Source organism: Erythranthe guttata, chromosome 1 (assembly GCF_056151865.1).
Source record: "Erythranthe guttata isolate IM_541 chromosome 1, IM_541, whole genome shotgun sequence".
NCBI lineage: Eukaryota > Viridiplantae > Streptophyta > Magnoliopsida > Lamiales > Phrymaceae > Erythranthe > Erythranthe guttata.
In genome coordinates, this window is record NC_142533.1 from 4,514,737 (window position 1) to 4,542,273 (window position 27,537).

The 27,537-nt window shown below is 34.8% G+C and overlaps 2 protein-coding genes across 3 annotated transcripts; both read right to left on the reverse strand.

Annotated features, from left to right (window-relative positions):
- Positions 1 to 4,384: 4,384 nt before the first annotated feature.
- On the reverse strand, positions 4,385 to 9,062 carry LOC105956166 (F-box protein At3g07870-like). Its single transcript, XM_088818163.1, has 3 exons — positions 8,937 to 9,062; positions 4,751 to 7,564; positions 4,385 to 4,621 (listed from the first exon to the last, which is right to left on the reverse strand). The coding sequence occupies exons 2-3, from the start codon at positions 5,961 to 5,963 to the stop codon at positions 4,593 to 4,595; spliced, it is 1,242 nt and encodes a 413-aa protein (XP_088674289.1). The 5' UTR covers positions 5,964 to 7,564; positions 8,937 to 9,062; the 3' UTR covers positions 4,385 to 4,592.
- Positions 9,063 to 10,392: 1,330 nt separating this feature from the next.
- On the reverse strand, positions 10,393 to 27,081 carry LOC105956176 (DNA topoisomerase 4 subunit B (DUF810)). 2 transcript variants are annotated; one of them, XM_088818176.1, is made up of 26 exons: positions 26,671 to 27,081; positions 26,181 to 26,245; positions 24,454 to 24,682; positions 23,481 to 23,558; positions 23,147 to 23,294; positions 21,360 to 21,527; positions 20,788 to 20,880; positions 20,442 to 20,651; positions 20,255 to 20,356; positions 19,327 to 19,557; positions 19,125 to 19,205; positions 18,705 to 18,791; positions 18,444 to 18,629; positions 18,202 to 18,354; positions 16,847 to 16,939; positions 16,596 to 16,667; positions 15,548 to 15,665; positions 14,654 to 14,826; positions 14,014 to 14,098; positions 13,781 to 13,915; positions 13,187 to 13,293; positions 12,633 to 12,710; positions 12,441 to 12,536; positions 11,603 to 11,698; positions 11,331 to 11,514; positions 10,393 to 10,905 (listed from the first exon to the last, which is right to left on the reverse strand). In XM_088818176.1, exons 3-26 carry the CDS (start codon positions 24,534 to 24,536, stop codon positions 10,754 to 10,756), a joined length of 3,009 nt encoding a protein of 1,002 aa, XP_088674302.1. In that variant the 5' UTR covers positions 24,537 to 24,682; positions 26,181 to 26,245; positions 26,671 to 27,081; the 3' UTR covers positions 10,393 to 10,753. The 2 variants fall into 2 exon arrangements, with proteins under 2 accessions (XP_088674302.1, XP_012835467.2); XM_012980013.2 differs by having other exon boundaries at positions 23,481 to 23,547; positions 26,671 to 27,071.
- Between the last annotated feature and the right edge of the window lie 456 nt (positions 27,082 to 27,537).

Sequence of the window (27,537 nt, forward strand, 5' to 3'; positions counted from 1 at the left end):
AATTGGAAAAGTATGGGGTCAAAACTGCAATTTTGGCGAAAATATGGGTCAAAAGTGAAAATATCAAAATTCTGAAGGCTCGGACCCCCGTCCCAGTTTTAGTGCAAATTATGGGACCCCCGTCCCATACTCCGAAGTTGCGCAGTAAAGGGATTTTAATTACACAAGGAAACTGCCTTCTTCCCCAAGTTCTTCACCCTATATAAGACCAATCCAAGCACACAATTGAGGATCTTTTTACGCAATTTCAAGAGCAACAAAGCAATAACGAAGACGAAGAATTTGAAGACTTCAAGCATAGATTTATCGTCTATGATTTATTTTATTTGTGTTTTTCCTTTAATCATGAGTAGCTAAATTTCTTATTTCTAGGATTTTATTTGGAACCCTATGTGGGATTTATGAACCCAATTCTATGATTTTATGCAAGTTTTAATTCCAGATTATTTCTTCTACTTGTTTTATTAAGTTCATGAAACTGGCCACTTTATGCGCTTTTATGTTATTGTTAATCGCATGAATCGGAAGATCGGGTTAATAATTAGAACTGTGGTAGAAGAGCCTTTGTGGTATTAACATAGGAATATAGTTAATCTCTTAGGTAGCCATTATTGAGATTTGTGCTTAATGCTGTGTTCTAGAATTAATTGCATAGGAATATAGTAATTGAATCTAGAGTATTAGAATCGTAATACACGCGGAAGCGGGTTATGATTATTTTAGCATCTCAGGTTAATAATCCGGGTTAATTGCTTGCATAATTGAAGGAATTGGGGGAATAATAATCACATAGGGGGAAGAATAAAATCTTAGGCTTGTTTACTCTGATAAATCTTCGTGTTTAATTTGCTTTCTTGCTTTGTCGTTTTAATTTGCCTTTTAATTTAATTTAGTTAATTCTCTCTATAGTCGACTGTGTAGGGTGGGCTTGATAATAATTGGTAGAATTTAGCGTCTAGGATTAGATAATTAAATATTCCATGTGGGTTCGATATCCGGACTTTTAGTCCACTATATTACTTGTACGATACGTGCACTTGCGTGTAGGTTTTCGCCCAACACAGAGCAGGAAAACTTGAAGTTTCTTCAAGTGTTCGTGCTCCGAATAACGGGAAACTAAAAAAAAAAAGATTTTTATTTTCGAAAAAAATAAAAATAAATTAAATATGATTCCTCTGTTATGTAGAACACGGGAACTTTAATAATCTTCATGTTACCGTGCTCAACAGAACGGAGGACTCAAAAAACATGAAGTTCCCATTCTGCAGAACACATTCTTCAAGTTCCCGTGTTCTGGTAGAACGAAACTTCATGTTTCAATTTTTTTTTTTAATATTTTTTTAATTAATTAATTAAGTAATATGTTTATTTTTTATAGATGACACATTAGTAGGGCTGGCAATCGGGCCATGTGAGCCGAGCTTGGGTCGGTTCAAGCTCACATACCATCGGACCTCATTACTATAGGCTCAAGCTCACATGTTATCGGGCCTCATTAGAATAGGCTCAAGCTCGGCTCATGTATTTTTTCGGGTTCCGGGTTTATATCGGGCCCTATTACTATATGATTGTAATGAGTAATTTTTTTTTTTATAAAAATAAGTGATGAAATTATGGCTCAAACTCGGCTCGACTCAATAAAAATTAGGTTCGGCTCAAATATAATCGGGCCGAGCCATCGGGCTTCGGTTAGGCCCGGCTCAATTGCCGGTCCTACACATTAGCACAAGGGTAATGAAATTATGGGAGCTTCTTCGAGTTCGGAAAAAGTCTTGAAGATTAAATTTCGATATGGCGGGGGAGACGGGGAAGCTAAGGCTTTTTTTTAAATATATATATATATATATATATATATATATATATATATATATATATATATATATATATATATATATATATATATATATATATATATATATATATATTAGTTTAAATATCAAATTTTGTAATTATTTGAGGAACATGATAACACATATTGGGATTATGGTACTCGTTTGCATATTCTTTGTCAAAATCACATTACCACCCTACCAAATAATACTAAAGGAATAAAGTAAACAAAAAAAAAAAAGAAAAAAAAACTAAAATCTAGATTCCCTCCCCCACCCTGGTTTTTTTTTTCCTTCGTATTTACCTTGTAAAAGTAATATGGATTGACAAAAAAAAAATGTTGTTGTTTAGTTTCGAATTTAACGAACAACCTTTAGATTCTAAGTTTTCGATTTTTTTTTAGTTGAGAGAGTTCGATTTTTAGAAAGTTAGAAAGTTGACAAATGAGACTACCACTAATAAGCCAATTTCAGTAAAAGTCCCGCTGCAATTAGCATTTCAGTTATTTCTTTAAAGTTACTGTATTCATTTTAAATAGGGATTATTAGCAAGACCCCCCTCATCTAGGAAATGTAGTTAAGGAAACCCCCCTCCTAAAAATAATTAGAGAAAACCCCCTTAGTTAGGATTTCACCAAATGTTATTTTTATAATTCCAAATCTACCCTTATTTGTCAATGTATTATTTTGAAACCCTAATTTCTTTCTTATTTTTTCAGCATCTCAGCCCCTCACACCCACCACTGCCTCTCCCCGCCGTCCACCATCTCTGCCCATCACCACTACCACTATCTCTCCCCCGCCGTCCACCGCCACCTGCCGCCCCCGGCGGCGCTCCGGCGAACGTGGCCATCGCCGTTGCCAGGCTCGGCGGGAAGGCCGCCCTTCTCGGGAAGCTCGGCGACGACGAGTTCGGGCACATGCTCGCCGGAATCCTGAAGGAGAACGGCGTCTTCGCCGACGGCGTGAGATTCGACAAGGGCGCACGCACCGCCATGGCGTTCGTGACCCTACGCGCCGACGGAGAGCGTGACTTTATGTTCTACAAGAACCCCAGTTTTATTTTTTTTGGATTTTTTGTTTATTGCTTTCAATTGTATAAATCATTTATAATATTTGTATATTTTTTTGTTTTTGTTATATATAGTTGATTTTGTTTTTTTTCGCAGTTGTGATTTGTTATTTTTAGTAGCAGATTCTTAATCGACTATGCTTCACATCATAGTCGATTACTATAACTGATATAAAACAAAAATTAAAAACAAAAAAAAAATTAAATAATTAAATAATTTCCTTAATCGACTATGAAGCATAGTCGATTAAGGCTTAATCGACTATGCTTCATAGTCGATTAAGAAAAAAAACGGAAAAAAAAAAAAATTTGCTGAGCGTGACCCAATGATGATGTGGCGGGTGGGGGCAAAGCTGGAAAGCATAATGGCTGAAAATGGGTGTGGACTTTTCTCAAATGGACTAAAATATTTTGGGTCTCCCTCAATTAAAAAAAGGGTAAATTACAAACACCCCCCTGAGGTATGGTCAAATTACAAAAATCCCCCTCTTGTTTGGATAATTACATCTACCCCCTCAACTATGATTTTTTCTTACACCTCCACCCTTATTGTGCCAAATTCAACATAATCATCTAGATTTCGTGGAATGTGCTCTAGTTTGTACTCGTTTTGTGTAAAAATACAGTTTCCGATGCACCACAAACTGATATATACAAGCTAAAAAAAAACACGAAATTAATAAAAGTAGTTATATATTTCGAAAGAAAAGAAATTACAAACCGCGTGCGACGGAGGAAGTCCATGTTGCCTTTATAGAGAGCTCCTAGCACCAAAAGACGGACACGGTCACCCTCTTTGTATTCGATGAAGAAGATTCGGACGCAACAAAGAAACAAATATGCTATTAATTTGTTGCCGGTAGATTTGCCGCCCATTAGAACACGAACCTCCCAGTCGATGTCGTAGGACGTGTAAGGTGTCGTAATATAACTGCACATGAGTTTTTTGGTCTTGTTCGGACCCACACCTGGTGTCTGTATATAATTTGTTGGGTCTCTTGTTCCGTCGTCCACAAATTCGAAATCGATCCTCTTTCCCGTTAGGTTTATCAATTCAGTCATAAAAACAGTCGACAGACTGATCGACATATCGATCTAATATCGATTCTAATACTTCAATCAATTTCTGGATTAAAAAGTTAAGAAGAAGAAGAATGTAATTTTTTTTTTTTGTAAAGATGAGATGATTTTTAGGTCATACAACAAACGTATCATACCATATATATACACACATATAGTTGTAGAGTTGTAGTTCAATTCGTAAATACTGTATCTTGATCGTCTTCTTCTACATATTCTAGGATTCTCTTTTATTCATTCTTTTATTATTATTATTATTATTATTATTATTATTATTATTACTAGTAATAATAATAATAATAAAAAAAAATGAATAAAAGAGAATCCTAGAATATGTAGAAGAAGATAAAGATACAATATTTATTACTAGTAATTATAATAATAATAATAAGTATTATTATTATTAGTATTATTACAATCACAAATTTTATAACAATCACAATCATTCAAACACTGAGACCTCCGAAAAAAAAAGACCGAACATTACATAAACACAGTACCAAATTTAAGACACAATCAAAAGCAACATAGGAACACAAGAAACAGTACAAGATTCAAGACAGAATACCGAAATACATATCGCAGATTAGGCACCGACTTTTGCTCGGAAATTATGGATCTTCACTCGGATGCGGATCCTCTGCCAACAAACAGGACCAACAAATTGTTATATAAAACTCATAAAAATTGTACAAATCTGATATTAACATGAAATGTATATAAGCATATTTATTTTTATGAGTAAATCAAACCATAAAAAAGATCGTACCTCGAGGCATATTCTGCACTACCAAATTGTCGACCATGAGAGATTCCTTGAGAGGAACGAAGGTAGGAGTGTAAGGAACAACCTTACCGACAGTTCTAACCCCACCGAAATCAAGAAACCGAAACTCCTTCTCTTTCGGATCGTAGCAAACCAAATTATCACAATTCCACAACATCAGAATCTTGCCGTTATTAAGAAACTGCAGAGGCTGAAAAGGTCCGTCGATGGGTTCGCCCGTATGAACCGCCGAATCGATAACAAACTCCTTTGTCCAAGAATCTCGATTCCCGAATTCCTTCATGACCCATATATCGAAATGAAAAGTATCGTCAGTCACGCAGAGATTACCTCCAAGAACTCCGATATTCATGCTCTGCCTATTCAACGTCTGGTCCACCCCATAGCTAGGCGGGGGCAAAATCTCGCCGAATTTCTCCGTCTCGAAATCGAAGAAAACTATGAAATTCGATATGTCTGGATATCTGCAGAGCCAACAAACAGTTTCATTCAACAAAACGGAGCACGTATCCCAATCAATGTACCTCGAAGGTGGCCTGGCTTCGATATTTCTCCAAGAAGACGATCCAACGACATGCACTTGTGCCCAAAATTCCTGCACAAAACCAACTTCCCAAGGCCGACCAATAGCAGTGCAGTAAATTCTAAGTACCTTATACTTATTCTCCACCTCGCTGAATCCGAGCCACAAACCCATCGTCAGCTGCTGCCCGTTTTTCTCCTCGTCGTAATCGAGGACCGTAACGTATTCTCTGGTGATGGGGTTGCAAATAAACGAGCGCTCGCACACAGTTTGTTCGGCAAAGTAAACCAACCCCTTGCACGAATTCAGCAGGACGAATTTATTTTTATTTCGACCGCCACCGTACGCACGGAATCTTCTGAAGTACTTGACAGGGTATTTTGGGATCCGAAACATGGGGTTGATTTTGAGTCTCGCGCCGTAACGGGACGAGGTGGCGATTTCGGGATCGACCAAGTGGATTGATCTTGTGGGCTTGTACGTGTCTCCGAATTGGACTAGGAGACATTGGGTTGCGTTTGAAGAGTACAAAGAGTTGAAGTACGGATTAGAGGAGGGTAAATCAAGAAACGTTTTGCAAGCGGATTTGCTTACAAAGATGCTCTTTATAGGGAGCCTCGAAAGGATTTCGGTTAGGATGTTTGGAGGTAGATCAGTGAGAGAGTCTTCCATTGCTTGCAGCAGACGCGCACTGTAACTAATGAACTCGAGGGTCCGATTTATAATAGAGACATTTATTATACAGGAGAGCGTTGGGATTAAAGGAAGGCGGATGAATTAAAAGCAGCTCAACTATAGTTTGGTGCCTGATTTTGAAAGTTTTCGCAGCTTAAATACGGAGAAACAAGGGACTGTAAAGAAGAGAGAGAGAGAGAGAGAAAAAGAAATATTGCTCCGATTGGATTTGGCAATTGAATTGTGGTTTTATGTTCACTCCTCCAGCCCGTATATATACCCGAAGGATAGGCTTGAAATTACTTCTCTATACATTTACATACGACAAAAGAGTCGACGTGTGTCGTGACGTGTTCGGGATTACAAGAATCTTGTATCGAAAATCTGGTGGAGATTCTTGTAATAGTTAGGTAGATTTTGTAAATACTGAACGAACAACGAATAAATTGCGGAGGTTTCTCGTAGCAAAGGGAATTTAATACCACGCGGAAACTTCGTACTCTGTGTGCTCGGAATAAAATTTTCTCAATCTTGAAATTCTCATACTCTCGAGGCTCGTTTACTTTGGGATAATAGATAATATATCTTTTTAATCCAACATATGAAACGTGAAATAAATTGCATTAATAGTCCAATCCTTGCATGTAATCCTAATATTCATTAATACTATCTCATCCCATGCCTAAACGTATCCCATAATACGTTTAAAATTACTTCTCGATAAATTATACACGTCAGAAGAGTAGACGTGTGCTGTGACGTGTTCAAAATTACATAAATCTTGCACGAAAAATCCGATGGTGATTCTGTTATAGTTAGGTAGATTCTGTAGATCTGAACGATTAGCGAATAAATATGAGAGGTTTTGTGAAGGAAATTTCAGAGATTAGCGAATAAATACGAGGGGTTTAACGAATAAATACTATCTCATCTCATGCCAAGTAAACGACCCTTTTGGTGCATTTTGACCTATCCATACTTACAAATCTACGATCATCGATTTAACAAATTGACGAGCACTTCAGATATTACATTTTGCCATGGAATGTCAAACACACGGTGAACGATGTATATTCCTTCGTTTTGTACATACTATTCCATAACATTTCAGTAATACTATCTCGGTATTCTCATACAATAAGTGAGTAATACTACATCCCATTATCTGTACAAAGGAGAATATTGGTCACAAATTGGTTGAGTAAATTTTATGAAGACACAAATGCCGAATTCGAGAGCAGATCGTTACTTCCTGACTAGTCGTATTTGATCTTTTAGACCATTGATAAGAACTAACGCAACGGCAACAAAACAAAATTCCAGAAAATAGTATCGGGAAATAGAAATAAGGATATCGTGGACTAATAAAATATTGTTCTTCAGATAAGCTAGCAAGCAGTCGTAATCGGAGACGAAAATGATTATACTATTCAATTTCGACTCAAGATATCACAAGAACTAAGTACTTAATCAATATATATTGACATTAAATTAAAGTATAATTTAGAACCAGCATACACGTTCGTACCTCGGCCTTACATTCAGCACCTTCTGTTCGGCGACTCATCGGAGCATTCTTCGGCAAACATAGCTAGCTCCTAGAAAAAAAAAAAAAAAAAAAAAAAAAAAAAAAAAAAAAAAAGGAAAATCAATTAATTTCACCACAGTAAACTAATAATGATCGAAAACAATCTTCATTTTTAAAATCACAGGAAAATCAATTACAGTCAAATCTAAATAACCAGTAATTCATCCCTGCTGATAATCAATAATGAATAATCAGTAATCAGTAAGATGAATTTGTTTACTCCTGACATGGTGTATTTTAAAAAATCTAAAACCCTAACAAGCAAAGAAACGGCGTCGTTTTGCAATTATAATTTGGCGAAGAAGAGAAATTCCATAAACACGAATTTAACGAGGAGAAAGAAAATCTTCATTACCAACAAACAGAATTACTTACTTCCACGAGCGCTGTATGAAGTTCGAGTTTGAAAATCAAGTCTTTCGCCATTCTTTTTTTTTTTTTTTTTTTTTTTTGATAATTAAGTCTTTCGCCATTCGTTTAAGAGCCTGTTTGGCTAAGCTTATAAGCTCCTAAAAACATCTTATAAGATGTTTAAGAGCTTATAAGTTGTTAAAAAGTGTTTGGTAAAAAAATTACAAAAGATCTTATTTTTTCTAAAAATAAGCTGTTAGGGAGCTTATAAGATGTTTTTTTAAAAGTACCTCTACCCCACCTTTTTTCTTTAAGATCTTATTTGTTTCTTTACTAAAACACTTAAAATACAAAATTGCCCTCAAATATTTTATTATATTACATGAATACTAATAACATTTATATTTTATCAAAACAACGTATTCTTGTAATCAAGATTAATACTTAATTAAAATATAATTATCATAATAGTAAAAAAAAATATTCTCTATTTATATTTTATGTATATAAAAATATCCGAATATTCTTATTATCACAATAATAAATTATATTTCTTTTGTCTATCAAAAAAAATTATATTTCTTTTACAACCTTTATTTTATATTAATATATTAATGGGACAAAAAAGTAAAACTTTCACGTTTCATTAAAATATTTTATTACACTTCATTTATTTTAAAAAAATAGTCAAATATATCATATCAAAATACATAAAAAATCATTTAGTTTATTTAATATATAATTTAATATTATTATTTTTATTTGAAAAAATAATTTGTAAATATTATAATAATATTTTAGGAATAAAAGTATTTGAGTCAAATAAATTTAACAGTTATAAACTTATAATGACGTCATGTACTTTTTTGTCATTATAGCGATAAACAGATCTTTTATTTCCAAACACCTGAACAACTTATAAAAAATAAAAGTAACTTATAAGCTACATATCCAAACACCTTAAAAAATAATTTTTAAAATAAGATCTAACAGCTTATCAGCTCCTAAAACATCTTATCAGATGTAGGAGCTTATAAGATGTTTTAAATAAGCTTAGCCAAACGGGCTCTAAGTTTTAACTGATGAGAGAGAGAGAGAGAGAGAGAGAGAGAGAGAGAGAGAGAGAGAGAGAGAGAGAGAGAGAGAGGAGAGAGATGCACACGAATAAAATTGTATTATAAATTTGAATATAAACTAGAAAAAATAATGATTAATTTCTATTTTGACTAGCTAATAAAACATGAATGAAACTTTGGAACAAAGTTAAATTACTATTTTGACAAGCTAATAGCATACTTAGAGAGACTGTTTGCCAAAATCTAAAAATTGCTGGCACTATTTATTGACGCCTTCCTCAACGGCATGTTCGTTCCGGTCCCATGCAACAAGTCGTGAAACGACGTTGCTTGCCCCTTCCTTCACCAACTCGAAAGTGGAAATGTAAATAACCAAAGTGTAGGTAACGATTCTTTAAGTTAAAACGGTAGTTAATTTCGTTACATTGCATCCCTCTCTCTTTCTTGAGCAATGATTCGTGGCTTGAAAATTTGGAAATTTCTTCTTCATTACCTCGGTTTTCTCCCATGTAGCTTCTCCTCCTTAAGCAAGTGAGACTAACGAATCAACCATTGAACGAGAACTCTGCATTGTTCTTCTTCATCATTCTTCTTACTACCACTTGCAAAGAACAAGAGCAAAGTCAAGAACACCCCTCCAGTAAGTCGAGCCCTCTTGATGATGAAGATATGTTCTCCGACTATGATTGTATAGCGGAGATTTTATGAAAAATAGTTTTTTGTTCTTTTGTTTTTGTTTTTTTTTTTTTTCCTTAACTTTTTGAACTGGTTTAATTTCTATTTTCTTTTGGGACCGTAATAGTTATGTTATTTTTCTACTTTTGTGTTTTGGATATTTCTTAGCTATCTCATATATTATGCTTTGAGCTTATTTTGATAAGTTTGTGCCCGCATGGAATTTATTGTGTTACAACATTTGTATGTTGCAACTCCATTTGTATGGCGCTTTTATTGAAGAAAAACTTATCAAAATATTCGAACTTTGCTAGGGCATTCCATGGCGCAGTAGTGTGCCCTCGTTGTTGTTGTGGCAACACTGTCATGTTTGTCGTAAAGATCTCGGGAGAAATTATCCGCCATATGAACTTCAAATTATGAAAGGAGTTTTACCTTGAAAAAAGTTCAAGGAAGTACGAACAAAGGAGATGCATGAAGAAACAAAACATTCGAGTTGTGTATCTAAACCAGTGAAATCTTGTTTGCAGCTCCTCGTGGATGTTGTAGGTCACTTTTGTGTCCGAAAAATATTAATTTCTCGCGTTATTTATTCTGCTTTTAGTAGTTGTAATCTGGGTTTACAGAAGAACTATAGTTGCAACATACTATTGTCCTGACAAATAAACTGTTTCAACTAAGATTGATTTATATAGACATATAAATCAACAAGATGAACATCTTCAAGACCATAAAGTTTTTGCTCGTGATATATATATATCACTTTGAATAAATATTTTTTTCTCATATTAAGAAAAATATTTGAAGCAGTTAGTTACACACAATTAACCAATAAGCATACTGAAACAAGATCATTCTACGTGATTAGGAATTCCTTTTTTTTCTTTTGGCTAGTTTCTATGTAAAATGGCGAGATTACCCCCAGCAATTCTCAAAATACCTCCTTCCTTATGTATGCCTTTGTTGCGAGTATGCTTTTCATTGAGTGATCTCGGTATTCACATCGTGTTACTGCTCGTCTCCACGAGTTTTTGTGCTTCACATGAACCAACGGTCTGAATGCTTCCGATTTATAACACAAGAGCTACAATTTATTACTATTTCCAAGTTGCTTCTTGAAATTTCTTCCTCATAGACCTGAAGCTGCTATGACCTTTATCGGACCAGCGAAAAGACATACTTTTTTTCATGATATCTGCAACTAAGGGTGAACTGAAACTCGAATTCTCCACCGAAGTCTCGTCATACTCTGCAATCAATTAATAGGAGGATTAAAAAAAAAGGATACTTACTAAAATGAACGTTCACGAAGGGGTGCAATCGTAAAACAATTAAATTGCAATCATATATCATGGATGCCATCCAACGGTCTAGATTTATTCGAATCAAGGGCCACGGTTTACTACAGATGGACACCAAGAAGTCTATACATAGATTAGCCCTCACTCCATCATTCATGTCCCACGATCGATTGATTCAAATTAATTAATTCTCTCTCTTGCTAAATTGATAACCTTGCTATATTATGGAAACAGATGAATCATTTAACCTTAGAAACATAACATCATAAATCAATAAATACTACAGGCTTGTATTAACTTTCGAATTGCCTTACAAGAAAAAAAATAGATATTACCAATAAAAAGACGAGACAAACAAGGAATGAATAGTTACCGGAAGACGGGGGGAGCCGATAATGCCTTTTCAAGAACTTGGATGCTTCCTTATCTTTCTTGTGGCATAATACTCGTATTAAAGTATGAGCATCTCCTAGATACCGTTGACCATACTTGTAATTATTCACACCTACTGAAATGCGTTCACTGGATGCCATCAGCATCTGGATCAAGGATTCAGTCTGCCCGATATTTTTTGGAAAAAGAAAATATTAGGGATATCGGGAACAATTGAATTTCTAGCAATCTAGAAAATGTGAATCATCAAACCTCGAGGGAAAATAAGCTCAGAATTTTATTGCAAAATTTTGCTTCCTCCTCAACCAGCGAACGAGGAAGGCCTTCCCCATCAGCAACAAACAAGTCCTGTAAGATGACGAACAAAAATGTGCCGCTTACATAAAATTCAATATATCGAGGGATATCTCCATATATATAAGTCAGGATATTTAAATGTTAGTATGAAAATCCATGCATACAATTTTTTAATTGACGAAAGACTAGAATCCATTTAAAGCAGGAATTCAACTAATAACTTCATGAAGAAAAAACAGATGTGATGTTACATGATCTCCACAAACATTTGCATTACTTGATCCATAAATAGATATTTCTATGATGTATTTTATTAACTGCACACTGTAACTGGATTAAAGCCTGTGGTGCAATGAATTAAGATTTTGATTTTGATTTGTGTAATTATAACATCTCCAAGTTACAAAATTGTGCAGTTTGTTCTAGACAAATTGGAGATTACCACAATTAGACAAAACACACTCTCCAAGTCACAAGATCATGTACTTTGGCCATTATTAAGTTCTTGACAAATAAGAGATTACCATAGTTAGACAAATTCCACCTTTGGTGTTTAAGGCTCTCCTTCAATCAGTTTACGATACTTTTTGCAAGCAAAACGAAAACTAAAGAGAAGAATAATCAGCAGATAGTTTCGTTTCTTTGTGATTTTTACTATTTCAAATTTGTGCAGAAGAATTAATTGTTTGCTGATTATGCAACTCGGACTTCTAGTAGAAATATGATATGTATGATATTGAGAAAAGGTTTGCAATACTAATAACATTCTTCGGATGGTGCTACTGGGATTTACCTTTAACATAGTAAAGTCTTCTTCAATCTTTTGAATATCGAAATCGGAAAATGCACGTGAAGGGCCGCCGTCAAGCAACACCCACATCAATCCTTCCTATTGAAACAACATGCAGAATATCAGAAATAAAAGAAAAACAAAAATAAATTAAAAAAGCTGAGATGTATACAGATATCATGAACGAGATCATACCAGTGACGCCTTCCAAATGCTTGACACCACGAGGTCTCTAATTGTACCGTCAATCAAACCACATATATTGTTGAGGACCTATAAACAAGTTTCTGAATGTTAGAGAATCAATAAAATAAAAAAAAATAAACATAAACCATTTGGTTTGCTTCTCCTCTCTATGTTTTAGCAGAGGGGTGGTGCATTATAAGTAAGTAATTAATTGTCATATATTATAAGTTTCAGAACCAATAAGACTATCAATGCTATCTGAAACCAAGTGTCCGACTGTTAGGAACTATCGGTCATTTCAGTGCGTGACTTCGAGATTCATAGTAGTTTCAAATGGATTTCTTTTAGTGGTAATCCTAAAACGATGTCTACGTGAAAATTCAGTTATCAGATAATATGAAGCCACGAACATGGACTAGTTCTGAAAATGGTTCTGAAGAGTAAAAGAGAGGAAAAGGATCATGTCTGCCTAGATTTAAAAGTGTGCATGTGGAGGAATATTTGTATCCAGAAAGAAAACTGATAAAGACAAGAACAGAAGAAGTGATGCTAAATATTCTTACTTTATCAAACTCTGGAAGTACGCCTTCAAAGCGATTTCCTTCAACCCCGCCATGATACAAATAGTACAAGAATGAATCTCTCATATCCCAGAACACAATTTTGGCCCCTGGAAGTTCAATGACAAAGACATAGGTATTGGTTAGGATGTTTTTTAAGTAAATCAAACAAAATGCAATATATATATATATATGTGTGTGTGTGTGTGTGTGCATATGTGTGTGTGTGTCTTTAAGTCCCATACCCAACACTGGAAATGACCCCTCATTTAAAAGTCGAAGTTTTTAAAGGCAACAATAAATATTATTAAATGCTTGCAGCAAAAGCAACAAACAATTGATCAAATGTCACTTGCATAAAGAAAATAACACTCGTAAAGTTCACATATTTTATTTTTGTCATATTCACAAATAGTGTTACACTTCCTAAAACGGTGAATTACCTACAATACTGCTCTGACTTAAAGTAATGATGAGACAGCCACTAACTTTCAGTAATTACTTCGAATCGTAGAGAATAGAGATACAAATTAAAACACACATTTCAGATGATTGGCAAAGGTAAAAGATCAAAAGTCAGATCTCCCCATAACTTACCGAGAAAATCGCTAGTCTTCCTAATAGCATGAGCAGCAGAATCCTTGATGCAATCCAGTGTAGCAACAAAAAGCTCAGAAACTGATTCACCATTCACATCTGTTGTCTCCAATGTCTCGGGAGTTTTTTCTATTGCTGAATGAAATATTAACAAAATAATATTAAATAACGAACAAAACTTTGTTTTAGCTCGATTAAGCTTAGTTGCATGCTTATATTCCTCAAGAACTTACAGTGTCTATCTATCTGATATAATTTCACAGATTCCCACGACTTCCTAATGCCTTCTTCAAGTACATCAATTTGCTTTTGAATATACTGCAAAAGACAAGTAGCAGCATCTGCAGATATTAGTGAAAGTACAATATCAATACAGACAATAGCAGCACCTTCTTCTAACCTATGTATCATATTTTACAAAGATAAATTAACATGAAAGTATACTAAGCACAACAGTGAATAAAAAAAGAGTACATAAAGTTGTGTTTTCCCTTATTAAAGTGGTTCATGAACTTAAGTTTATGCTGCTAACATGACCTTGCTTAAGTTTAATACTTCTTTGAATTTACTCTAGTTTTGTCCCCTTGCTTCAAGCAACATCCCCGTAAGACAATCTCAAAAACCAACATTATCAAGATTTATATTTGACTTCATTCTGATTAGAAAGTATAATATCATGCAAGTTTCATATGAGTACTCTATAGAGCAACAAATTAAATAAGTGTTGAAACTTATAGAAATTGTAATTATTGCAGCTAACAATGATTTAAACCAATTAAACAAACAAGTAAATGAACAAGTCAATAAGGAGAGAATGGTATCTTGAAATTCATTATAAACGAATCAGATACTCAGGATGAGACATGCACTTACTCGATAAGTATTCAATATAATACATAGCTTCGAAGCTGTCAAATTATCCAAGTTTTTATATATATTATCATCGATGATCAAGCTCTCTGCCATCTTTTTCTTCACAATAGGAAATGTCGCTTCCTTGTAACGAGTCAACGGAGGAGTAGGAGGATACAGGTTTTGCTTCTCAACTGCACTAGAAAAAATGCATTGTTATTTTAACCTTATTTTTAAATAGGTCTTCAGCATTCGGCTGCAAAAGTTTAACAAGTGCGCACTCAGAGAATCTTAAGAAATAATTCCTGAGCAGAACTAGCCCCGAAAAAAAAGATCAATTAGGCATGTATGACTGGCACAAATATTTTTTCACTTTTATATTTTGTGGTAATCACTTGTTGCAGCTTTTGTCTCTCCGAGAACGAATATAATTTCATCTACTCACTATAGAGAAGTATTCAAACATAAATTTCAGTACATATCAATACACTGGAAGAATCAATTCTACCTTAGTCCAATTTCCATTTTTTGTCCTTCATCAGAAAGCTGGAATAAATTGCAATTCAACCACAAGCTAGTCACGGAAGGATATGAGCAAATTTAGTAGCCATCGCAACATAATCCTAAGAAGGAAAAATTGAAGTTTCATATTAAGCTCCTTGGAACTTTACTTGTCAAAATTTTCTCACTTGGTTTCTATCTTTTGGCCATTTCCTAAGCCAATTTCTCAGCCCAGACTAGTTATATAGTTGACGGACTGTCATCCAATAGTATATGAAATGTTGTGTTACTTTTCCAACAAAAGGAAAGTAAGAGTCAAATTGTAGAAATAAACTGATTTAACAGCTCATGATAGTTTGCTCTTAGAGCTTTACTGATATCAGTAAAAATTAGCAACTATCAGAAGGTCCTTACCTAACTGGCTAACCACTTTCGACAAATAGGCGTCAAGGCTGTGGAAAATTATGGATAATAGAGCTTGTAAATGAGTGATGTCCATTGGAATACTCCACTCAAAAAATAGATCCACTGTCTGCAAATTAAGTGACATGTTATATCCACAAATAAATTATAAAATCGAATAAGAAGTTTTCAGTAAGTATACGAAAAGACAATATGCCAAGTACATGGTAAAATTACTTCACCACAACTCAACAGTTAACATTGACAAGAAACAAGAATGAAAATTAACAAATACTTCCTCGATTCCATATTATCTGTCACTTTAGACAAAAACAAATTTGTTCCATATTATTTGCCACTTTAGAATTTCAATAATGCATTAAATGCATTTTTTCCTGTTCTACCCTTGTTAATTCAACTCTACTAAGCATTAACTCTCTCATATCACATCATTAAATAGTAAAGGTTATTTTAGTCTTTTTTATGTGTCTTCTTAAAATGCGTAAAAACCTTAAACCACAGTTATTATGGAACAGAGGGTCTAGTAAACAATGAAAAGATCACTCGCTTCGTTTTGAGACCCGTGGTTTTCAATAATCAGTGATGGTTATTTCTACCCCATTTAACTGCATACTGAGTCATGAATCAGACATCAACACCCCAAGAAAAATTGGTCCTTTCAACTTCACTACAGGGGAAGAGCAGGAAAGATGAATGAATCAATGGATAGCCTTAACCCTTTGAAAAAGATAAGGATCTGAACAAAAATTAGCAATAAAGCATCTTGGAGCACTTAAAGTTTACACCCAAATATTGAAATTAGATATGCTGTCAGAATTTAAAACTGATTGAACTGATTATATGAAGCCTGAGAAATGTTGTCTGAAACTTATCTAGCTCTGACAGTTTGCTCACGAAAAAGCTTGTGCTGAAGGTTTCCTCGCGCAACATTACACAAATGATTGCAATGGGCACAAATAAGCATCTAACTCTTAACACTTTAAATCATATGATTATGCCATGCAGAAAGTATCAGTTACATTGTCGAAACAACGCATACCTCCTCTATGATCCTAAACACTTCGACAGCTGAAGCTGCCTGCTTTCGCTGAGATGATAAAGGTTCCCAGTCCTGTAAACAGGGAAAACGTAAATAGTTTCAGACCCATGTGAAAAGATCCAAAATAGTGCCATGTTTACATTTCATGTATGCCCATGAAAAACTGAAATGGTGCGACATACTTCATGTATTTGCTATATCATAGTACTGTAAGTGCAGATCGCATTGTCATAAGCAAGTGTGAAACAGACCTCAAGATCAAAAGTACGCCCAGTCCATTGTAGAATTCTTTCGTGTTGTGCAACTACCCAATCAAGAATGAGGGACCTGGAAATTTCAGCAATCTGGGCGAGAAAGAACTAGAATGAGAAATAATGTGTATCCTAATTACGTTAGGAGCAAGTACGGAAATTAATGTAAGGAGATAAACTACATCTATCAAATTCTTTGTGCTATTTAACATCTTCCCATCTGAAAAATGATTGCACAAATTGCAATGCTTCACTTTAGTGTTTGCCGTGCAGGTGATGCAAAATAAACGCTGAAGTAACTACCATGGCAGTATTCGTTGTGCTTTCTAAAAGTTTCATCATGAAAGAGCAAAACCCATAAGCAGGAGAATGTGTTTCCTTAATTTGATTCCACGCACTCTATAATAACTCAGAAGCAATCACCCATATTAGCTTGCTTAGACTCAACTACAAACTTAATTTGTTCTAACAAAATCTTCCAGCTACTAACCATTTCTGTTAACACTTCCAGCATAATGTGAAAGACAATCATCTTCGAGCACCAAATAAGTTCTTGGGCTTGATGTTTAAGCAGGAATTCAAAAAAAAAAAAGAATCAAAGTCAACCAATTCAAAAAGTGTTTGAACTAATAAGAGAGTGTGTGTGCAAGTTGGTCAAAGGACACCATGAAAGAATACCTCTAGTGAGGTAGTTATTGACTTCTACATGAATTAGTAGCACACATTCACACAGAACCATTCGGAGGAGGACCGGACATCCAATTACAGACGTCATAAAATCCAGCAATATACTAAAGAAGGCTAGATTCCTTCACCCCAAAAACCAAACTGCAGAAGTACAAAAACATAATCTCCTAGTATTTCAAATGATGTCAATTTCTAGTAGTATTTCAAAACATAGGTAATTGCACCCTAAGAAGGCCAAAGATGATTATTTTATTATATATTAAAAAAATGGTGATAAACGAAGGAAATAAAAAAAAAAGGGCCATGTACATAAAACTAAGATGATTTATCTGTGCAATCACATTGATCTGTATACAGGACCACCTGGAATTCTTCATACAATATAAAATGGAATGAGCAGAACAAATTCAAGAACTAGCTGTTATTTGTTCCATGAGACAGAACATGCAGCCCTAAGCAAGACAAGCCATTCAAACAGGGGTGTCGTATGATACAATACGCTTTATTCTGTTGTGAAAAGGGGGTGTTTCATGGAAAAAAAAGAACTCGCAGCAAGAAGGTCGTAACACTTTCCAGGATCAAACTTCAAATCATTTGCATAACAACTAATCCACAATAACCAAATCAAATGTGACAGGTTCTGGGAAATGAAAAAAACAAATACGAACCGGGTAATGCTCAAATTCTAGGCCATGGTGTGAGTTACTTCCTTTACAAGCTGAAGAATAGAGTTCAATGAGGCGATGCTCCAACGCATAAGCTGCAGGAAGCACTTTTCTGACATCCTCAGTTGGGTGTGTAATATTCTTGACAAACGGATTCTAAAATAAGAAAGGGAGAACTTTAATCACTAAATAACTGACAGCTGAAAAATATTTAGATAAGAAAATAATTTTCATCAAAATAAGACCAGTATTTCTCCATAAAACTGATGCAACGTTCTGGCTGAGACCATAGCGCATTGAGGATACCAACGATGTAGGACTGGACTGAATATGGAGAGATCCTTCTCAGCAATCGATTTTAGTTCACCTGCCAGGGTAGCTAGGGGATGCGTCTTATTTTTCATAGACCCATTAGTAGCAACTCCAGTAACCTGAGACATGTACGATATCAACTTTATAATAATTAATAATCACAAAAGTTAATGATTTCTAACAAACAGGCTTACCCTGTTGCATGCTGCATCCAAAGTCTTCTCAATATATGTTCTAATCTTTCTAGTAACAATCTCATTTGGAAGCCGATATCCTGTAAACTGACAGGTTGGCAGAATTGTTTCAAAAATAAAAATAATTTTCTAATAATCAGCGTGAGACGGCAGTATTGCCAGAGAACACATAATTGTAAAGAATTGGAAGAACCATACTTGAGTAAGACAATGGCAACGTGAAAAACACTAGATACAAAATGAAAGGAGAAATATGAAATTACCAGCCAGCTAAAAATTTTGTCTACTCTAAAATCCACCAAAAAACATAGAGAAAACTAAATGCAAGTATGTGACAGTGTCTCAATAGTTTAATATAGAAGTTATTTTATTCAAACCATAACGAACAAATTTGAAAAGATTAATCAGCAGGATTCCCACCTCGCTATTTCCATGTGGAACAAAATCTTGAATCCCAGTGGATAATCCCATTTTCAGCACCCTCTCAAAGAACGATGGGTTCTGCAAATTGATGATCACTTGAGACAGTAAATTTTAATGCGGCAGACTTGTAATTTTGTTCCAACATCACAAAATTAGCAAACAAATCATTGGTAGTATCAAGTTATAAGAGGAGAAAAACCTGACTAAAATGTAGATGATAATCCTGCAATTTACTGTCACACCAAGAGCTAATTGACGAAAAGATAGATCGTAGCAAATCCAATCTAATTTCACATTCGTCCCGAATAGTGGAACACATCAAGCTCTTCATGTAATCCACCTCTTTTTCATTATAAACTTCAGTAGATAGAACCTTCTCGACTTCACAAATTGCATAGTCCAATAGTACTGCCTCTTCGGTTGCAATGAACTTCCATTACAATGAAATGTATTAGAAACTTCATCAGTAATAACATTGCAATGATATATGAGTCGAGATTCCAGCAGTGATCAAGAGGTAGAGCAATGAATTCATAAAATGGAAAAATGCATTGAAGCATACGTTATGTTTTTATTTACTTCTGAAAAACAAATATGCAATGAAATTGTTTTAATTTTCCCATAAAAAAAAGAACCAGCACATGTCCAAGAGAAATACTGTGGGAACAAAAAGGGTTTGGGAATCCAGATCTGGTTTTCCTTTCCTTTTACTAAGACACAAACACACTTTTTTGAGATCACAAAATGCTCTTATGTGTTTCAGAAATATTTATTGACAAACAAACTATGAGATGCCCAAAAAAATGCCTATACTCCATCCAAGTTTCTGTATCTCCCGTCAAAAGTATATAGTATCAAAACTGTCTCCAGGAACATACAAGAAATTGTCAACAATACAACACGATGGCTTAAATGGCTACAAAATCAAAAAACACTTTTCTGTAACCGTTTCAGAAACTTGTTTTTTGAATCATCTATAATCAAAACACTCAATGGCGACCATAAACAATTAGCATGATAGTGAAATTATTTGGTAATCAGAACCGAATTATTTTATTATTCTTATTTTTAGTTTTTTTTCGTCATCAGAACTAAACTGCAAATACCTTTCACCAAACAATTTATACCTGTTGAAAAAGCACCCAAGCAAATAATGCATGATGCAGCCTCTCTGTGATGCCCAGCATTGACCAAGTCAACCTCGCAAAGTTCAGGATCTCTTTTGCTTCCTGATACAGAACTCAAATACTATCATCCATATAGACATGTATTCATAAAAAAATCAACCTAACTTCCAAAGACAAAAATCCAAACCTCTATAAGCTTCCCATCTTCCAGAACGTCAAATACACCAAAGAGCAGCTTCTCATACAATCTAATGTTCAAATGATAACCAGTGGTCCAATAGTATGTTTCTCCCTCCACCCCAAAGCGCACTGGTATGGATGTGAATGTCAAAGCAACTTGTCGAAGAGTCAAAAGAACATCACTCCTTTCAGAAGGAGACATCTTAATATCCCATTCCTAACAATAAAAAAAAGCACATTGCTGAAAGCAGAATCATTGGGTGCATGTGTTGTAAGGACACGTAATAAGGCCAATTTATTTATTGAAAAAAATAGCATTGATGTTGGCAAAACAAGGCAAATTCAAGAAATACCTCTGGATTTCTAATTTTGGCAAGTGAAGCGCGGATCATCTGCTTTTCGGTCTTTTTATGATCAGAAGAAAGCAGTTCTTCGAGAACATTTGCCTATAAAGCATTTAGCAGGAGTCAAAAACTGAAAACAACTCCAGCACCAGGAAACTTGGATTTCAAAAGGTTGAACACTCAAACAATGGATGTTTAAAAGTTACAATATAGTTGATTAGTTCACTGAGGTGAAACAGAGTGAAACATTCGACACCATTGACCCAAGTCACTTTTTCTACTCCATTATCTGACAAATAGAGTGAACCATTTCACCCCATTCAAACACTTGCCTCATTATCTCCATCCGAAATGAGTTTGGGGTAAGTAATAGGAAGTCTAAATTCCTATATTTCTTACACACAAATATTTTGTTTCTTAACACAACATAAGAATCAAGTAGAGGGAAGAATAGAAGTTTATATTATCCTCAACTACAAAGTTGTGCTCGTAGCATTTAAGTAGGAATGTGTGAACAAGAAATGAAAGAGAAGTAAGTACTGCAAAAGGAAAAAAAATAAGAACAGTCAGTAGCAAATTACTTGTCTGTTCTTCCAGTGGAGGTACGACTTCTCGCTTGGAAAATCAGTCCTTAATAATGCAGTCAAAAGCACTACTGACAATTGTGGAACATCAATTTGTCCGTAAGATTTTCCCATCGCGAACTGTGTCAATCTTCGTCTAATAAATGTATCTGTTGCTTCTGAAATCTAATGCAGAATATGCAGATAATTACTATGTCGTAGCAATAGAAGAATAATAAGAGCTCATATGGAGAACAGATTGACATTCAGGAAATAAACAAGTACAATCAACATAGTATTCAACTCAAACAAGAAACTACAGTTACATTAATATGTGGTGGGATTGACAAAAGTGAGATCTTACCCCTAATTCGACCAGTTTCATATACACAACCATTTTCACATCCAATACTAATTACAAAACCGACTTTTCTATTCATTCTAATAATATTCATTTCTAATGACTGTTCTTAATGGATGACAAAAATCATAATCAGTTGATACTGTGTGCATTTATACTTTAGCATAAAGGAGAGAAACTGATGAATGCATTGAAATAAGCCAATCTAACTTAACACACAATTAAAGGTCGAGGAGCCTACCTGCTTTATATGATTTTATGTTCCCAACTAGACAACGTAACACACAGCTTATGCAATTTTTGAGACAAAACCTTCTCAAATATATATATATATATATATATATATATATATATATGTGTGTGTGTGTGTGTGTGTGTGTGTGTGTGTGTGTGTGTGTGTGTGTGTGTGTGTGTGTGTGTGTGTGTGTGTGTGTGTGTGTGTGTGTGTGTGTGTGTGTGTGTGTGTGTATGTGCGTGTCCATATTGTTTTGTGGGCTAAGTTTAATTATCATTACTTGTTATTTATTAAAAAATGACCAATCGTCCCTCTCATCCACGTGATTTGAGTGTTATGGTTAGGTATCGTGTAGGGAACAACTTAGTCTGAGTATCTACAGGCCAGAATTGACAGAGTCTCCACTAACGAAAGAATGGGATTCCGTGTAATGGCCTTTCCAACTCAGTCACTTCGTTGAAGGCCAGAACGATATGTTATTTCCCATTTTATCATGTTGGTCAATGTCAATCATATGAGATTGCTGGAGAGGAATGAACTTGTACTCGTTTTCGTATAATGGCCTTACCTGCGTTAATAATTCAGTAGGCACATATAATGCTCAGCATGGGCACAAACCAAATTTTGTCAGTGTTTACCGGAACAAGTTCGATCAAGATAGTTTGGTTGTGTTTTTTAAAAGGAAAAGAATGGAAACTCTCAGTCAGGTTCTTGGAGGAGAAATCCTGGAGAAACTGCATGTAACCAAGAATTTGAAAATAAATATAATAGCACACAAGGTTTCTTCAATCTGTGTAGGGCAGAGCAGGAAATTGCTAAAGTTTACTGTAAGCTTCCGTTAAATATCTTTTGGTTGGAACAACTAGGTGCAAAGGGATACAGGAGGATGTAGCATAATTGTTTTCTCTACTTGTTTGTCAATGGAAGTGTACACTCAAGTCTGAACAAACACTGATTATCCTATGGGGTTGAAGAAAAATCATCTTCCAACTTGAAGTTGGGCATAATAACTCTGTTTGCCTATGTCCATAATGGATACTGCATTATTCCAAAACTAATAAAGTATAGGGTAAAGAAGAGAAATACTGCCAATGTAGAAGATGAATGGTGAGCATAACCTGACATTAGCAATACATGAACCATATTTTGCTGAAGTGTATCGATAAAAAGAGTCTGAAGATTAAGAGAAAATAGAACAGAGTAACCTACCTGCATTTGTATGCGGATTGTGTCAATGATCTTCAGATGTTCAGTAGATTCAGATTCTACATGTCGTTTATCTCTTTTATTCTTTAACCCAGAAAGAAACCTAGAACTTTTTTCTTTTTTTCTACGTTCGGTCGAGTAAATTTCTACCCTATAAGAACAAGAAGCAAAATGTTAGGCAAGGGAACAGAAAATGAGATATCTTACTAATATTGAAAGTAAGATGACTGTAGTACAGAAGAAAAAAGTTGAAATTATTGTTTGAAGAAAAAAAAACAAAAGCCAAACATAATCACAAATAGATTGCTTAAGTTCACAACCAGATACGAAAGGTTACCCGGAAAACAGCATACATGCAAGGACCACTTCATAAGCAGATTCCCGCAAGTCGTCATCCAGTAAACCTTCATGAATCCTAAAACCATGTATCAGTTTACTCAAAGAATGAATTTTTTTACTTAAGAAACAAAGAAATAATATATCAGGAAAAACTACACTAAGCTATAAAAATAACAACTTTTTAATCCAGACGAGTTCAATAAATTTAGAAACATTCCCTGACCAACATGATCCTTCATCATCCGGTCCTCCTGAAAGTAATGTAGGAGGTAGAAAGAACGAAAATTTGCTACACCATCAGTGAAGGACCTCATCTAAAAGTACAACCCCCTCACGTACAGTTGGACTATCTTTTTAGTGAAGTCTGGCCCTTGGACTTTTCATAAATATTGATGGTGAGATTCTAAATCAAGACTCTTGTTGGCTTGCTCTAATTTCGATAACATATGGAATAGCTACCTCATCTAAAGACTTGGGCATTAGAGATGTGAAGCATTTAACATTTAGTAACTTTAATAGAAGTATAGAGCTGATACACTAAATGTTACAAGTAAGATAATTAAGTTGAAACAAATCAACATTGATGTTATGAGAAAATCATAAGGTGGGAACGTGAAGTGAATTTACCAAGACTTTAATATCCACCATATAGCTCAAAAGAAACGAAATGGAAAAAATCTTGTCAGACAAAAAATAGCTATTGCATTCCTTTCTTTCGTTGAATTTCCCTCCTTTTACACCAATTCATGATGCATGTTAACATTCGAAATTTATTTCTGGAAATGTTTCCATTAAAATATAAAAATAAGAGTCACTTGGTTCTTGAGCAAACACTTTTTGACATTTTAAAGGATCAAGAAAAGGAATAATATCTCAAAGTAAATGTAGACACCGCTTAATGTTCATTTACATGCTACTTTTTCGCTACACATGGTGTATTGATGGGAGACACCACGATGAGGGATACACACCTGTTTTTAAGATTGGTAATCCCACTGAAAGAAAACATGCATTGTGCAGAGAATTTACATCTGGAGCTGCGGTTACTTCGCATCTGTTCCTAGTTTCTCGACTTGAAAGAGGTGATTGTTCACTAGCTCTCTGGCTTCTGGTGATTGGTGGAGGAACACGACGGGGTGGAGATCCAGCTGAGTCTGGATCCGAATGAAGATAAAAAATGTCTCTTGATTTCAAGTGACTCTGCAGAAAATAATATTGTTACGTTTTCCAAGAAAACAATGAACTAGCAAAGCAGAAGCCAACTGAGGATAAAAACATCAAATTTAATATGCTAAAACTTCCAGAACAAAACACAAATTTGAATATATATATATATATATATATATATATATATGTGCCCTTGTGGTTGAAGGAATACCCACACGGTCATACCACACACAGCATACCGTGCATGTGCATATACTGAGGCTAATATGATTGCCTAGAGATACTTATTCATGCGCAAAAGAAAAAACATAACAAAAAACATATGCATAGATATATTCACATGAAACTAGTACAACAACATACCCAGTGTTCTCCGTTTCATGATATCTTTTGTCATTTACATTCTAAAGTTACATACTGACTCATGTAGGTTAAACTGTCTTCATAGAACTTTAAGCATGTTTCATAGGAAATGATCTGTGTTCTCAACCTTTTACACAACATCTAACACATAAGAATAAAGAAAATTAATACTATATGGAGAAATAGAAATACAAAGGATGAAGAAAAGAAACTCCGCTGTTGCTTTTTCTGTTACGAGAAAGAGAAATAAAATTATAGAGGCAACACTCTTGCAACAAGAAACTTTATCACAGTTTTTGGTCAATGAGCAACAACCGTTTAACTAGAGTAATTAATCCAAAATTGAGATATCCAGAAGAGGAATAAAAACTTCATTTTTTTCTGGACAACTGGAATACTATTATGATTTATGGGCTTTCCAGATAATGGAATACTTTTATGCACTTTTCGATCAGATTTTATTAAGGTCTTTGCTCATGCCTCCAGAGTCCGGATATCAGAACATAGAATCATCCAAGAGGACGAGAGAAAATCCAAAATATGATGCTTGAAAGATAGCAACTGACAATGATTGGTGGCCTGAAAGTTGAAACCTATGTAACGAAGATTTTTTTTTTTTCCAAAATTTTATAATGTAGGATAAGACTTGAAATTTGGAAAAATGGTAGTGTTCGTGATTCTGCGTCACATTTTTTCCACAGCGTTGTAGTGTTGTTTTCTCAATTGTAATCGCCCATGTGTAACCCGATCAGTGATTAACGTTTACGAGAAGTTGCTCACTATAATCATCCCAGTGGAAACTCAATGAGTGATTAACATTTAAAATAACTACAAATACGTTTCCACTCATATAAATGCCAGCTCAGCCAGCAGACAGTTTGTCACATGTACTAATATTTTCCCATCTCGTGATCTGCTGTCGAAACCAAATATAGACACCGCTTAACACAAGCTAAGACTTTATGCAGATTGTCCAATGCATAGTCTGACTTAGTTAGATACATGAAATTGTCTGTTCTGTCGATTCTTCAATGCACAATGTTATTTCATCAGTATCACAATTTTGGCGAACATTGACACATAAAAGATGAATGAAAAATACTAATAAATGGATTATATACAAAAGGAACAGAGAATACTAGGAACAATCTTGTTCTGCATTTCTTACCACAATCGGATGTTTAGACTCTCTGTAATATCTGTTTGTTGCTTGGGAAACATCAACCACGCCGCCTACTCAATAACAAGAATCATCGTCAATCCAACAGGTTGAGGATAATAAATTCATCAACGGAACAATAAAACCCAACAAATAAAATATGTGCCGGCCGCATATCGACACTGAACGGTAAACTTGAACAACATATAGCATATAAGATAGTAAGATACTGTGGTTTTCTACAAACAGAACTCAAAAAGAAGACCGCTGTTCAAATCAAAAGCTAAACCCACCAACTGTTCGACGCATTGTCCAGCTGAAACAAAAATAATTATTCAACACTGATTTTCACTTCAGCCAGCACAAAATCAATTCCCAGAGATAACAATTAACAACTAGCTGGCGCACATATCTTTGTTCAATCAAACACACACACACACACACACTTACACACACACGAAAACACATACACATAGATGAATACATTACACATACATACCGGATTGAATGCATTCGAGAACGTAATCGGTGCTGATGGAATCAAAATCAATGTTCGAAAAGGAGGTGGTGGGGCCCGCCGGAGTGGTAATTTCTTTGATTAGGCCGGAGGATAACAGGAACTCCAGGAGCTTGCGGCGATCGGAGCGGCATCTCCGCAACATAGGATTCGAAAACTCCATTCAGCAAAAAGGGGGAAAACAAATTCACATACAATACAGGGAGAAAAAAAACTCTTTGTTCGGTGTGAACAATGATGAAAGCAGAAGTGAAAATTGTTGTTTGGGCGGAAGAAGAGCTGTCTTCTCTTGAGGAGCGCGAAAAAGCCGACGGCATAAAGCCAAAGTCTTCTTTCTCAGCTTTTTACTTTTATTATTTGATTTTTTCTTTTTTCTTTTTCTTTTTTTTTTTTTTTTTTTTTTTTGCAGTTGTTTTTTAAAGAATCGGGTCAAGATCCGGGTGAATCTCCGGGTCGGACCTGATTTAATGGGTTTCGGCCAAATATTTTTCATGGTCGCCCTTTATTTTTTCAATTTAGGTGGTGTTAGCTAAAATTTATTCAAATATATAAGTTAGTAATTACGAGTTGAGTTGGTATTATTTATTTATTTTTAAAAGTTAAGGGTGTCTGTAAATACGTTAGAAAATCAACTTAACGGAAAAATAAGGTCTAGGAATATTTTTTAAGAGAAATAAAAGTAAAATTTAATTTTGCAAACGCGGCCAATGGATCTAGTTACAAATTATCTTAGTTTGCATGGTATTTAGTTGCCCAATTATATTTCCTTACACATTTTAAAATGTTAAACATTGTGGAGATTTTTACAAATTTAAGTTTAAAAATTTTAAAAACAAGTCAATAATATAG

Coding starts and splice junctions, on each gene's coding strand:
- LOC105956166 (XM_088818163.1), bottom strand. CDS start 5,963: ATGGAAGACTCTCTCACTGATCTACCTCCAAACATCCTAACCGAAATC. Junction 4,622..4,750: donor AGTGCAGAATATGCCTCGAG/GTACGATCTTTT, acceptor GTTTGTTGGCAG/AGGATCCGCATCCGAGTGAA.
- LOC105956176 (XM_012980013.2), bottom strand. CDS start 26,851: ATGGAGTTTTCGAATCCTATGTTGCGGAGATGCCGCTCCGATCGCCGC. Junction 18,630..18,704: donor TGGATGCAGCATGCAACAGG/GTAAGCCTGTTT, acceptor TACATGTCTCAG/GTTACTGGAGTTGCTACTAA. Junction 11,699..12,440: donor AAGACTTTACTATGTTAAAG/GTAAATCCCAGT, acceptor GTCATCTTACAG/GACTTGTTTGTTGCTGATGG.